This window comes from Anomaloglossus baeobatrachus, chromosome 2, assembly GCF_048569485.1.
Source record: "Anomaloglossus baeobatrachus isolate aAnoBae1 chromosome 2, aAnoBae1.hap1, whole genome shotgun sequence".
Classification (NCBI taxonomy): Eukaryota; Metazoa; Chordata; class Amphibia; order Anura; family Aromobatidae; genus Anomaloglossus; species Anomaloglossus baeobatrachus.
Window position 1 is genome coordinate 638,343,250 of NC_134354.1, and position 15,620 is coordinate 638,358,869.

The following is a 15,620-nucleotide window of genomic DNA, read 5'->3' on the forward strand; positions in this document are numbered from 1 at the left end:
CATATCTATATGAGCCCCTTTTGGAGTACATGGCCGATTAGGTCACGAAATGGGCGTTTCGATTCCTCCATTACAACCTATATGAATATCCTGGGGGCGTATCTCTAACTTAGAATGCATTCTGTGTTTAGCGATGACGCGACGGATCACATGTTCGATCACGTGGTGCTGGCTGCATCACGTGACGCGGTCCAAGCCTCTGTCTCGCATAATGTCATTACATTGTATCGCTTCCTGGATTTCAGCGGTGACGCGGTTGATTACGCGTCCGATCACGTGGTCCTCGATGCACCACATGATGAGGTACAAGCCTCACTTTCATACATACTACCCGGAAGTGCGATGCACGCACCGGAGGTATGGAGTATGTATAACGGAGGAACGCTAAGACACGTGGGACCCCCACAAAAGGGTGGTAAGTGTCTCTCTAATTATATGACCATCTGTGTTTATTGAATGCACCTGACCGGAGGCCGTTTGGATTGGCAATGTGGACCTAACTATGTGTTTATAAGTCATTGCCTATGGGGCATACGGTTTGCAGCATTTGGTGTATGGACCTTGCAGGTGCCACACTACTTTTTGGCCCTCCATATTTCTCTTTCATGCCCTGGTCCCCTGAGGAGTCACCATCTTGTGACGAAACGCGTCGGGAGGCATGTGGGGCGGGTGTACATAAGGACTTAGGTTCAGATGTGGACCGTCCTTGTAAGGACGGGAGTCAAGGGGGCATAGGGCAAGTTACACCAAGCCCGGACTTCAAGCCTCGCTGTGACCCCTCCAGTATCAATATGCTGTGCAAAAATTAGGAAGATCATCGAAATGGGTGAGATCCTTCCATTGTTTGCTTATTTATCTGTGTGTTTAATCACTGAATAAGGTTATAGGGCTACTGTGGTTGTTGCCAGTAACTAGGGGATTTAAAACTGTATGTACACATAATACACGGTAATAGTAGGACCACTGTCCGTTTTTCCCTTCGTTGCTGTGCAGTGCGAAGCCTTATTATCTTAACACACTTTTTTGTCCCTGTATGGCAGTTGTCCAATGGTATCCCGATTTAATGTAAAAATACGGGCCTTGGCTACCCACAGGGCGATCCAAACCCTTATGCATTTTAATATTCTTTCATTTTAATAACTAAGATTAAAAGTTACGTTTTAGAAATTATTCCTCACTGGTGCTGTCAACTGATAAATTGTGAGCAATTGTCCTTGTAGAATCACCAATGGTGAATCTAGTTGCTGAAAATCATCTATTTTTGATATAATATGGCAGGCTTTTTGGCTGATGGCTTGAAAACTGATAGCTGGCTAGAGGAGGCAAGAGAGGTTTTCTCCGACCGGGTTACTATAACCAAAAAATACACCCCCACCTATGGTCTAATATTTAAAGATCTAACTAGACTATACAAAGATCAAGTCATCTCTTGGTGGGAGGTGCAAACTTTGGAAAATTATCTTAAAGAGAACATAGTACCAAGAGGTCTTAGAATTACCTTAAATCCTGGTAATAGGTCAAAAAGTCCAGAGTTTATAAAAAAGTGGGAAAGAGAAGCCACTGAGAGTGCACACAGGTTTATGAGACTCCTCCTAGAGGAGGAGAAGAACACTCTCTCACATCTTAACGAGAATCTGAGAGAATTGATAGATTCAGCTAAAAAGTTTTCTAGCGAGGCAGACTTTTCTAAAAAAGAATTGACACTACAAAATGATATAGAGAGATTCCAGCATAATGTAAAAGAAAGGAAACATAAACAGTTTGTTCGCGATCTACAGGATTTTAGAGAAAATAGAGCATATATTTTTCTAAACAATAAGACCTTACACACTGAAACTCCCATAGACCCCTCATCATCTGATACGGAGGCCTCTGAAAGTGAAACTAGGGGAGGTAGAGGGGGACAGGGACGAAAAGGAAAAGGCTCTTTCTCGAATAGAGGCAGAGGAAACCAATTTACACAAGGGCCTCATTTTTTAGATCGCGAATACTCACTGAGGAGCCGAACAGAGGGGAGGGGCCAGTTCCAGAAATAGGCATGCAGGTTCTTAACCTGTCTTCTCGACCTCTCAGTGAGTTGGAGCAATCTATTCTTGAGCGGGGTCTCTCATTTGTCCCGACTTCTGATTTTGATTTGTTTGAAAGTGTCAAAGATTTGAATCTGTTTGCGCGAAAACTGAAATGGAGAAAGCATTATTGCAGACAGGATGACAAAACCTGTGAGGACCTGGGTATTCCACCTGACATGTTACCTGATGTCAGGTTACTTGATTCATTGGCTACAGAGAATCCTAATCTGAGAGGTGAAGGCCCCTTTACTGGCCTCAAAAACAAGAGCACGAAGATGCCGCCTCCACAGGGTGATGTATCTGCTGTGGATGTTTTTGTTAATCTAGTAACTGAGGACCTTAGGGAATTGAAACATCAGAATCCCTTTGTATCCTTTAATTGTACCAAGGAGGAAGTTGGGGCTCTGCGAGGTTTGGAGCAGGACCGCCACATTGTCATTAAGCCCTCTGACAAGGGTGGCAATGTGGTGGTCCTGGACTCCGAAAGATACCGCAGAATGTGTTTGGATCTCCTGGAAGATAGAGAGGGATATGGTATCCTGAAGGAGAACCCAACAAGGACTTTTATGTCTGAAATGAAGGTCCTGTTGGATGAAGCACTGGCCTCCAAATCCATTAATAAGGAGGAATATGAATTCCTGCTACCACAGAATCCTGTGGTTGCTACCTTTTATGGATTACCGAAGGTGCATAAAGGGATAGATCCATTGAAGGGTAGACCAATAGTTTCAGGAATTAACAGTATATGCCAAAACTTAGGCCAATATTTGGATATCGTTCTGCGACCTTTTGTTACATCTCTGCAGTCGTATACTAGAGACTCCACCGATTTTCTGAGGAAGATCGAGGGGATAACTGTGGATGATGATTGTATACTGGCAAGCATTGATGTGGAGGCTTTGTACTCCTCCATTCCACACGACAAGGGTTTGCAGGCGGTAGAATATTTTCTTTCCACTAGGGGTTGTCAGTTCACTCAGCACAATGCCTTCATACTGAGAGCACTTAATTTCTGCCTAACCAGAAACTACTTCGTCTTCGATGGGAAGTTCTTCCACCAGCGCAGGGGCACCGCGATGGGGAGCCCTTGTGCCCCCTCGTATGCCAACTTGCTCCTGGGCTGGTGGGAGGAGACGATGGTCTTTGCCGGCGAGGACGAGGTAGATGACATTCACAGGGTAGAACTCTGGGCACGGTATATTGATGACGTATTTATAATCTGGCGTGGCTCAGAGAGTGCTCTGAAGGGCTTTGTGAATGTTCTGAATGACAACCCCATTGGATTACATTTTACCTATGAGGCAAACCAGACTACTCTACCCTTCTTGGACATCCTGGTCACTAAAACGGAAGGAGGTGCCCTCAAAACGAGCACGTATAGAAAACCCACCTCCACCAATTCCATTCTGAGATGGGAAAGTAATCACCCTATTCCCCTAAAAAAAGGAATACCTAAGGGGCAATATCTTAGGATGCGCAGAAACTGCTCGGATGAGGGCTCTTTCAGGTACCAGGCTAATGATCTCAGAAAAAGGTTTCTAACAAGGGGCTATCCCGAAAGGGTGCTAAAAAAAGCCTTCAATGATACCAAAACAATGAACAGATCGGATCTTTTGATCCCGGCCTCTGAAAAGAGTGGTGACGATATAATCAGGTTCATCACAACTTTCTCCAATGGCTCAAACCAGGTCAGGAATATTCTGGAAAAACATTGGTCCATTTTACGAATGGACAAGGACCTTGAAGAGAAGGTCGGTGTATATCCACATGTCACTTACAAGAAAGGACGATCCCTACAGGATAGACTCGTCCACAGTCATTTCCAAGCACCTCAACAACAAACATGGCTGAAATCCAATATAAAAGGCTGCTACAGGTGCGGGAAATGTGTGGCGTGTCCATTCATAAAATCCTCAAAAAATTTCGAGTCCAACGTCACCCATGAACAATTCGAGATACGTCATTATATAAATTGCCGTTCCCGAGGAATCATCTACAAAGCTACCTGTGAGTGCGGGGTAGAATACGTCGGCAAAACCATCAGAGAATTTAGACGACGGGTTGGGGATCATCTGGGTGACATGGAGCATAAGAGGGAGACCCCCCTGGCCCGCCATGTTAACAACGTACATGGCGGAAAAAAGAATGTGATTTCATTCATTGGCATTGACAAGGTGGATCCACCTATTAGGGGGGGAAATTGGGATCGTCTAATCCTGCAACGTGAAGTCAGGTGGATATTTAAGCTTGACACTGTGACACCTAAGGGCCTGAACGAGCAGCTACAGTATGGCTGCTACATTTAATATAACCTGCGTGATAATATATGATCTTTGTCAACCACTCCTGTATTCTCAACCAGCATGTTTCTTCTATAGGATTTCGGCTTGTCGTAAATATTATTGATGGACAGTTTGGGTCATGAACTGGCCCCTGATACCATTACGGTGGAAAGGTTTTTCCGCCGTATTTTAAACCTCAAATGTGTATTGAAAATGCATCAACCTCTGACACACCCACTGGGAGGTCGTAGTGTGGGGTATCATAACAATGACCTATTACCTGACTGCTGTAATAGATAATTTTCTTTCTCCCCATGACATGGGTTTTCTCCTAGTACATTGCAATACGGAGAATACTAAAATTATGTATGATATCCCACAGGTTAATTTCCCCTCGCTTTTTTTCTAAAACCTGCACATATTGGCATAATGATGATGTAACTTGATGTATGTATAACGCGATCCACCTGTATACCAACGGGAGGTATGGATCTATTCACACATATTTCATCAAAAATGTCTTTCCCTAATATAACATTCAGTCAGGTTAGCTATAATCGCTCCTATTTGGGATGGAGGGGTGTACTATCTCCTTTGGAAAGAATGAGTGATGTGTGTCATCTTGTGCCTCATCACAGTTTACGGTTATATGATGCGACCCGATTGTGCCTTAAGTTATCTAGAGGGTTAAATGAATGTGGTTTATACATATCTATATGAGCCCCTTTTGGAGTACATGGCCGATTAGGTCACGAAATGGGCGTTTCGATTCCTCCATTACAACCTATATGAATATCCTGGGGGCGTATCTCTAACTTAGAATGCATTCTGTGTTTAGCGATGACGCGACGGATCACATGTTCGATCACGTGGTGCTGGCTGCATCACGTGACGCGGTCCAAGCCTCTGTCTCGCATAATGTCATTACATTGTATCGCTTCCTGGATTTCAGCGGTGACGCGGTTGATTACGCGTCCGATCACGTGGTCCTCGATGCACCACATGATGAGGTACAAGCCTCACTTTCATACATACTACCCGGAAGTGCGATGCACGCACCGGAGGTATGGAGTATGTATAACGGAGGAACGCTAAGACACGTGGGACCCCCACAAAAGGGTGGTAAGTGTCTCTCTAATTATATGACCATCTGTGTTTATTGAATGCACCTGACCGGAGGCCGTTTGGATTGGCAATGTGGACCTAACTATGTGTTTATAAGTCATTGCCTATGGGGCATACGGTTTGCAGCATTTGGTGTATGGACCTTGCAGGTGCCACACTACTTTTTGGCCCTCCATATTTCTCTTTCATGCCCTGGTCCCCTGAGGAGTCACCATCTTGTGACGAAACGCGTCGGGAGGCATGTGGGGCGGGTGTACATAAGGACTTAGGTTCAGATGTGGACCGTCCTTGTAAGGACGGGAGTCAAGGGGGCATAGGGCAAGTTACACCAAGCCCGGACTTCAAGCCTCGCTGTGACCCCTCCAGTATCAATATGCTGTGCAAAAATTAGGAAGATCATCGAAATGGGTGAGATCCTTCCATTGTTTGCTTATTTATCTGTGTGTTTAATCACTGAATAAGGTTATAGGGCTACTGTGGTTGTTGCCAGTAACTAGGGGATTTAAAACTGTATGTACACATAATACACGGTAATAGTAGGACCACTGTCCGTTTTTCCCTTCGTTGCTGTGCAGTGCGAAGCCTTATTATCTTAACACACTTTTTTGTCCCTGTATGGCAGTTGTCCAATGGTATCCCGATTTAATGTAAAAATACGGGCCTTGGCTACCCACAGGGCGATCCAAACCCTTATGCATTTTAATATTCTTTCATTTTAATAACTAAGATTAAAAGTTACGTTTTAGAAATTATTCCTCACTGGTGCTGTCAACTGACTATAGCAAAGTCCAATAGCCACGTATAGGATGCCACTAGGTACACTGAGTGTGTGCTAGTATAATGGCTTAGTTATAATTAGTTGGAGTGTGCAACGCAGGCAGACGTGCTGCAAATGTCTTGGCACTAGTGGGACTATAGCAAAGTCCAATAGCCACGTATAGGATGCCACTAGGTACACTGAGTGTGTGCTAGTATAATGGCTTAGTTATAATTAGTTGGAGTGTGCAACGCAGGCAGACGTGCTGCAAATGTCTTGGCACTAGTGGGACTATAGCAAAGTCCAATAGCCACGTATAGGATGCCACTAGGTACACTGAGTGTGTGCTAGTATAATGGCTTAGTTATAATTAGTTGGAGTGTGCAACGCAGGCAGACGTGCTGCAAATGTCTTGGCACTAGTGGGACTATAGCAAAGTCCAATAGCCACGTATAGGATGCCACTAGGTACACTGAGTGTGTGCTAGTATAATGGCTTAGTTATAATTAGTTGGAGTGTGCAACGCAGGCAGACGTGCTGCAAATGTCTTGGCACTAGTGGGACTATAGCAAAGTCCAATAGCCACGTATAGGATGCCACTAGGTACACTGAGTGTGTGCTAGTATAATGGCTTAGTTATAATTAGTTGGAGTGTGCAACGCAGGCAGACGTGCTGCAAATGTCTTGGCACTAGTGGGACTATAGCAAAGTCCAATAGCCACGTATAGGATGCCACTAGGTACACTGAGTGTGTGCTAGTATAATGGCTTAGTTATAATTAGTTGGAGTGTGCAACGCAGGCAGACGTGCTGCAAATGTCTTGGCACTAGTGGGACTATAGCAAAGTCCAATAGCCACGTATAGGATGCCACTAGGTACACTGAGTGTGTGCTAGTATAATGGCTTAGTTATAATTAGTTGGAGTGTGCAACGCAGGCAGACGTGCTGCAAATGTCTTGGCACTAGTGGGACTATAGCAAAGTCCAATAGCCACGTATAGGATGCCACTAGGTACACTGAGTGTGTGCTAGTATAATGGCTTAGTTATAATTAGTTGGAGTGTGCAACGCAGGCAGACGTGCTGCAAATGTCTTGGCACTAGTGGGACTATAGCAAAGTCCAATAGCCACGTATAGGATGCCACTAGGTACACTGAGTGTGTGCTAGTATAATGGCTTAGTTATAATTAGTTGGAGTGTGCAACGCAGGCAGACGTGCTGCAAATGTCTTGGCACTAGTGGGACTATAGCAAAGTCCAATAGCCACGTATAGGATGCCACTAGGTACACTGAGTGTGTGCTAGTATAATGGCTTAGTTATAATTAGTTCGAGTGTGCAACGCAGGCAGACGTGCTGCAAATGTCTTGGCACTAGTGGGACTATAGCAAAGTCCAATAGCCACGTATAGGATGCCACTAGGTACACTGAGTGTGTGCTAGTATAATGGCTTAGTTATAATTAGTTGGAGTGTGCAACGCAGGCAGACGTGCTGCAAATGTCTTGGCACTAGTGGGACTATAGCAAAGTCCAATAGCCACGTATAGGATGCCACTAGGTTCACTGAGTGTGTGCTAGTATAATGGCTTAGTTATAATTAGTTGGAGTGTGCAACGCAGGCAGATGCGCTCTGCAAATGTCTTGGCACTAGTGGGACTATAGCAAAGTCCAATAGCCACGTATAGGATGCCACTAGGTACACTGAGTGTTTGCTAGTAAAATTGCTTAGTTTAAAAAACTTGGAGTGTGCAATGCAGGCAGATGTGCTCTGCTAATGTCTTTGCACTAGTGGGACTATAGCAAAGTCCAATAGCCACGTATAGGATGCCACTAGGTACACTGAGTGTGTGCTAGTATAATGGCTTAGTTATAATTCGTTGGAGTGTGCAACGCAGGCAGATGCGCTCTGCAAATGTCTTGGCACTAGTGGGACTATAGCAAAGTCCAATAGCCACGTATAGGATGCCACTAGGTACACTGAGTGTTTGCTAGTAAAATTGCTTAGTTTAAAAAAGTTGTAGTGTGCAATGCAGGCAGACGTGCTCTGCAAATGTCTTTGCACTAGTGGGACTATAGCAAAGTCCAATAGCCACGTATAGGATGCCACTAGGTACACTGAATGTTTGCTAGTATAATGGCTTACTTAGAATGAGTTGGAGTGTGCAGAGGACAAGAGGGTACAGTGGCAGGATTGTGGTGCTCTGGGTAGAGGAATGGAAGCCTGCCTTTCTATTCCCTCCTAATGGTGAAATGCAGGGAGGAAATCCCTGACCTGGGCTACACAGACGCTGTTGCTGTTTGCAGGACCTGTCACTTATGGCTCTCTGACCCTGCCGCTTTGAGCCCTTAAAAGGACTGCTAGAATGTGCTCTCCCTAAGCTGTCTAACGCTGTGTATGCAGCGCATACAGCTGTATCGGCTATAGGACTCAGGAGGACGGAGCTGCGACACTGATGTCTGACACCAAAGACGCAGAAGGCAGATAATGGCGTTCGTGAAGAAAATGTCCGGTTTTATAATGCAGGGACATGTGACATGCAGATCCTATCACACATGCCGTTGCTTCTCTGGCTCAAAGTCCACTTAGGTGTGTGTGTGTCTGTGATTGGCTGACATGCTGGCCCGCCCCACAAGACGCGCGCGCTTAGGGAAGGAAGACAAGAAAAAAAAAAAAAAAAAATGGCGATCGCCATTATAGAAACAGCAGTGATCTGAAGGCGCTGTTCACGCACACTATACACTGAAATGTGATAATAGTTTGATTCACAGAGTGACTTACACTATTACAGCAGAAACCAAGCTAGGATTTAGCTGTTTTTTGGCTGCTAGAACCGTTCTCGAACGTTTCTAGAACTATCGAGCTTTTGCAAAAAGCTCGAGTTCTAGTTCGATCTAGAACATGCCCCAAAATCACTCGAGCCGCGAACTGGAGAACCACGAACCACGAACCGCGCTCAACTCTACTGGTAAGTCTCACATGCAACGACGTCGCTAACGACACCGGATGTGTGTCACGAATTCCGTGACCCCAGCGATATCTTGTTAGTGATGTCGCTGCGTGTAAAGCGGCCTTAAGAGATGCAGACTTGGTGTTGGAATTTTTTTCACCAAATTCCTGCACCAAATCTGCATATCCTAGCAAAAAATCTCATCAAAACCGCATCACATTTTTTGCAAGAAGATGCAGATTTGGTGCAGGAATTTGGTGTATAAATTTCAGCACCAAATCTGCATCTCTTGGCAAAAAAAACAACAGTTTTACTGCCAGGAGATGCATGTGTCATGCTGTACAAAGGGCTGGTAACACGTAGTACAGCATATTCCCCACTAGGTGGCAGCAGAGTAGTGAAGGAGAGTCAAAGTAACACTGTAACAGAATTGAGGCTGAAGTACAGCAGAGTAACTTCAGCAGGCAATTAACAGGAGAACCACCAGGGGGCAATAAAGTAGTCAAGCAGTCAGGGTCAAGCTGGGAAGTCAAATTAGTGAAGGGGAAGGATCAAGATCACTTCAGAAAACAGAATCAAGGTTGGATGTCGGGAGATCAGGTATGCATAGGGGAACACAAAGGGCACAGGGAACAGAAGATAAGACCAGAGGTTAAGGAGATACAAACACGGAAAGGAGGATGAACCAGGATGGGTATGCAAATGACAGGAGAGGTACGTCAGGGACTGGGACAAACGGATGAACGGCGGATCAAGTCACGGCACGGTAACATGAAATCAGATCAAACAGGAAATCTCACCAGAGCCAGTCACAGGCTACAGAGCAAAACTATAACCAGCGCTGGAATACTTTTGCAGTGCCCAGATATAGTGTCTCCTGAAACCGGAATGAGGCTGATGGGAGTTAACCCCTGATATGACCAGGCCGGGTCTGGGAAACTCTGGAGTCGGGAATGCCGGTCCTGGATCATGACAGTAGGTCTGATTGAACTCAGTTCACCTTAGGTAAGGTCACTGAGTTCAATCAGTTCACCTGCGGTGAGTTTACCTGCGGTCACAGATGGGGTACCGTGGGAACCTCCAACTGTGACCAAACATAAACTCTGTGAAGTCACCACTCACAGCTGCGGCTCAGTCAGTTTCTGCCTGAAGCCACAGCGGGCAGTCATGTTTTTTAATGTGCCTGCGCGCTGCAACTTCAGTTGGATTACGTTGGACTTGGGTGTTTGTGGAGTTAACAAATCGGAGAGAGAGGGTGGTTTTTTTGTGTTTTATTTCAAATAAAGAATTTTTTTGATGTTTGTGTTTATTTCTTTTCACTTACAGGATTAGTAATGGGGGAGTCTCATAGACTCTCCTCATTACTAATCTAGGGCTTAGTGTCAGCTGTGAGCTGTCATTGACCCCTTATATTACCCCGATTGCCACCGCAAAAGGCTAATCGGGTTGAGGCGGGTAAAGTGTCAGGATTGTTGCACAATTCTGGGTGGCTGTAGGTTGCTATTTTTAGGCTGGGGGGGCCAATTACCATGGGCCTTTCCAGCCTGAGAATACCAGCTGGGGTCCCTCTTATTTTCTTATTTTGATACACAGCCAAGATAAGCACATGGCTGGGGCTGCAGCCTCTAGCCGTATGCTTTATCTTGGTATCACAATACGGGGGGACCCTACTCCAATTAGTTTATTTAGTTATTTATTTTTACACCAGTATAGGGATGTAGACAGAGTGTGTGATTCCAACCAATCACAGATGCTGTCACACAGGGTGTGGGGGTGGTCTTACTGCAAACAATCACAGATGCCGGGACTGATGGTGGGAAGGGGAAGCAGTGAATATATACGAGAGTTAATGAGCAGACCTCAAAGCAGTGTGACAGCCATGCAGGAGACGCTGTAAGTCTAACTGTCCTGCTCTAATCTCTTAAGCTCTTTCTACCACCATTTTACAGCACAATGTTCAGGACCCCAAAGACTTATATGGGCTTCAGCGTCCGGGCAGATGTACGGGTTCAAGGGTTCAGGTCCGGCCAGACCCGCCAAACCCAACCATCTGTGGGTTCACCCATCTCTAGTAATGAGACAAACTTCACTTCTGCTGTACTTTGTTAGCTCTGATATACAGTGGTGGTCCGGATCTCACTGGAGAGCTGTGTGTGATTGTGAGAACTGTCAGTCATTACATGTCTCACACCTGTAATGTCACCTTTTATTTATAATAAGCTCAGGAGGCAGAATCTGGCCCATAGATATTAACAGCTCATTTACATATTAGAAAAATGTGTCTTTCTCTTGAATAAGACATAATATTGCAGATATCAAGGTATCATTTTATTCAGCTTTCTATGACCTACATGTCCATATAGATGGCTTAGGAGAGTTGATCCTACTGACAGATTACCTTTTATTTATGGAGTGCAAAGGGTTACACCTGCAACAATTACATACAGGTGGGGGTTTTTTAGTTGGGGTTTTCTGTTTAAAAAATCTGTAGTGTCTGAACCTACCCTTACAGTCCAGATAAAATATATTTGATCATATTATGAGATAATATATATTATATGATAATATCATTACCAATCATCTTTGAGAAAATACCATCTTCTTCTGCAGCTCAAGCCCGTTGCATTTGCCGTTAGGACCAATGTCAGTTACTGTGGAGCTTTGGATGAAGAATGCCCAGTTCAGGGAACTGCTATCAACTTTGAAGCCAAAGATTTTCTACATATCAAAGAGGTAAGCATGAAACTAAGTATTGCTGAAATGTCGAAAGTATATTGTATTCTAGTCAAATGTATTACCGTATTTAGTTTCACACCTGTGTATAAGTGATTGGAAGCAGAAGATGCATATGTTTTATTTGGTGGACAATTTAGTAAAATTTAGGTCAATCATTAGCTAATATGATGGTTTCGGTGAGCACAGTGGGCCTCTCTTAGGTGCCTGGTGCTTATACTCCCATTCAAGTAGAGGACAAGTTAAACTGTTGGAGAATTCCTTTAAAGGGAATCTGTCACCAGGTTTTTGCTCCCCCATCTGAGAGCAGTATAATATAGAGACAGAGATCCTGATTCCTGCGATGTCTAACTTACTGAGCTGTTTGCTGTCATTTTGATAAAATCAATGTTTTCTCTGCTGCAGATCTAGCAGTTATACAGAGCTCATGAATATGCTGGACTACCTGGCAGCACACCAAGTAGTCCTCTAATGATAATCCATTGCTTAATAATCAGTTATTTTTATCAAAACTACACTAAGCAGCCCAGAAAGTGACACATTGCTGGAATCAGGATCTCTGGCCCTATGTTACGCTGCTCTCAGATTAGGTGACAGATTCCCTTTAAACATGATCCAGGCATGCTTTACCATAAAGGGGAGACAGTCAAACATTACTTTTGTCTATCTCTTGAATGAAGCCTTTCTTAGCAGTATTCTTTTTTTATCAAAGATTACTGCTTGCTGTAATTCAGTAGATATCTTTATTGTTTACTTCCTGTTAATAAAATCTGTATTGATGATGTGATGATCATACAGTGCCTTGCGAAAGTATTCAGCTACCTTGAAATTTTCAAATTTTTCCCACATTTCAGGGTTCAAACATAAAGATAAAAATGTTAATGTTATGGTAAAGAATCAACAACAAGTGGGACACAATTGTGAAGTTGAACAAAATGTATTGCTTATTATAAACTTTTTTTAAAAAATAAATAACTGAAAATTGGGGCGTGCAATATTATTCAGCCCCTTTACTTTCAGTGCAGTAAACTCTCTCCAGAAGTTCATTGAGGATCTCTGAATGATCCAATGTTGTACTAAATGACTGATGATGATAAATATAAGCCATCTGTGTGTAATCTAGTCTCCGTATAAATGCACCTGCTCTGTGATAGTCTCAGTGCTCTGTTTAAAGCGCAGATAGCATCATGAAGACCAAGGAACACAACAGGCAGGTCTGTGATACTGTTGTGGAGAAGTTTAAAGCCGGATTTGGTTACCAAAAGATTTCCAAAACTTTAAACATCCCAAGGAGCACTGTGCAAGCGATGATATTGAAATGGTAGATTTGCAGTGGTATGATACTCCTTACAAGACCCGGCCGTCCATCCAAAATTTCATCTCAAACAAAGAGAAGACTGATCAGAGATGCAGCCAAGAGGCCCATGATCACTCTGGATGAACTGCAGAGATCTACAGCTGAGGTGGGAGAGTCTGTCCATAGGACAACAATCAGTCGTACACTGCGTAAATATGGCCTTTATGGAAGAGTGGCAAGGAGAAAGCCATTTCTCATAGATATCCATAAAAAGTGTTGTTTAAAGTTTGCCACAAGCCACCTGGGAGACACACCAAACATGTGGAAGAAGGTGATTTGGTCAGATGAAACCAAAATCAAACTATTTGGGCACAATGCCAAACGATATGTTTGGTGTGAAAGCAACACAGCTCATCACCCTGAACACACCATCCCCACTGTCAAACATGGTGGTGGCAGCATCATGGATTGGGCCTGCTTTTCTTCAGCAGGGTCAGGGAAGATGGTTAAAATTGATGGGAAGATGGATGGAGCCAAATACAGGACCATTCTTGAAGAAAACCTGTTGGAGTCTGCAAAAGACCTGAGACTGGGACGTAGATTTGTCTTCCAACCAGACAATAATCCCAAACATAAAGCAAAATCTACAATGGAATGGTTCACAAATAAATGTATCCAGGTGTTAGAATGGCCAAGTCAAAGTCCAGACCTGAATCTAATCGAGAATCTGTAGAAAGAGCTGAAAACTGCTGTTCACAAACGGTCTCCATCCAACCTCACTCAGCTCAAGCTAATTGTAAAGGAAAAATGTGCAAGAATTTCAGTCTCTCGATGTGCAAAGCTGATAGACACATACCCCAAGTGACTCGCAGCTGTAATCGCAGCAAAAGGTGGCGCTACAAAGTATTAACTTAAAGGGGACGAATATTATTGCACGCCCCGCTTTTCAGTTATTTATTTTTTTTAAAAGTTTAAAATAAGTAATAAATTTCGTTCAACTTCACAATTGTGTCCCACTTGTTGTTGATTCTTCACCATAACATTTAAATTTTTTATCTTTATGTTTGAAGCCTGAAATGTGGGAAAAGGTTAAAAAATTCAAGGGAGCCGAATACTTTTGCAAGGCACTGTATTGGTGTGGGACTAATTATAGTGATAGTACAATTATAGATACACTTGATGTACAGTTACAATCCAGTGAGTTTGTGCTAGGGTGGCTTCTAGATTCAAAAGTTCCACTTTTTGTGACTTTTTTTTTTAAACAAAATGTATTTTTAATGCTGTTTTCATATAAAGTAGTCAATGGAAAATGCATAAAAACGTCAAATCTACAACATGCTGCATTCGAAAAGAATTGCCAGGGACTCAAATGCCACAGAAAATGCCCTGTTTGTAGTCAATTTCATATTTCCCCACTGACTCACAGCCAACATCTGGCTACAACATTTTTTCATGCAAAAAAGGCCAAAAACTCCACAATAATTCAGCATTTCCTCAAAAACACGTTTGTGAAACCATCTATAATATAAGTGCAGAATTCTGACAAACTTTAATGCTCAAAGCAAAAAGTTAGTTAATCTTCTGTGACTTCAATGCAAAAGAATGAAATGCAAAGATGGAGCAACGAAGAGGCAATAAAAATGTGTGTAAACCTGTATCATTATTGTCCTAAATTATTGCATCTTTTAATCAAGTGATACATTCTGCCCTACAGTGGGTATGGAAAGTATTCAGACTCCTTTAAATGTTTCACTTTGTTTCATTGCAGCCATTTGTTAAATTCAAAAAAGTTCATTTTTTCTCATTAATGTACACTTTGCACCCCATCTTGACAGAAAAAAACCCTGAAATATCACATGATCATAAGTAGTCAGACCCTTTGCTCAGTATTGAGTAGAAACACCCTTTTGAGCTAGTACAGCCATGAGTCTTCTTGGGAATGATGCAACAAGTTTTTCACACCTGGATTTGGGGATCCTCTGTTATTCTTCCATGCAGATCCTTTCTAGTTCCATCAGGTTGGATGGTGAACGTTGGTGGACAGCCATTTTCAGGTCTCTTCAGAGATGCTCAATTGGGTTTAGGTCAGGACTCTGGTCAGTCAAGAATGGTCACGGAGGTATTCTGAAGCCGCTGCTTTGTTATTTTAGCTGTTTGCTTAGGATCATTGTCTTGTTGGAAGGTGAGCCTTCGCCCAAGTCTGAGGCCCAGAGCACTCTGGAAGAGGGTTTTCTTCCAGGATATTTCTGTACTTAGTCGCGTTCATCTTTCCTTCAATTGCAACCAGTCGTCCTGCCCCTGGAGCTGAAAAACACCCCCATAGCATGATGTTGCCGCCACCATGTTTGACTGTTGAGATTGTATTGGGCAGGTGATGAGCAGTGCCTGGTTTTCTCCACACATACCACTTAG

General features: G+C 43.5%; 1 protein-coding gene across 3 annotated transcripts in view; it reads left to right on the forward strand.

Annotated features, from left to right (window-relative positions):
- Nucleotides 1–15,620, forward strand: part of CACNB3 (calcium voltage-gated channel auxiliary subunit beta 3) — a 403,977-nt gene that overhangs the window by 339,089 nt on the left and 49,268 nt on the right. For all 3 annotated transcript variants that reach the window (XM_075336926.1, XM_075336925.1, XM_075336927.1), the window contains exon 3: nt 11,789–11,911. In XM_075336926.1, coding sequence (XP_075193041.1) covers nt 11,789–11,911 — 123 coding nt within the window. The remainder of the gene's footprint in view (nt 1–11,788; nt 11,912–15,620) is intronic.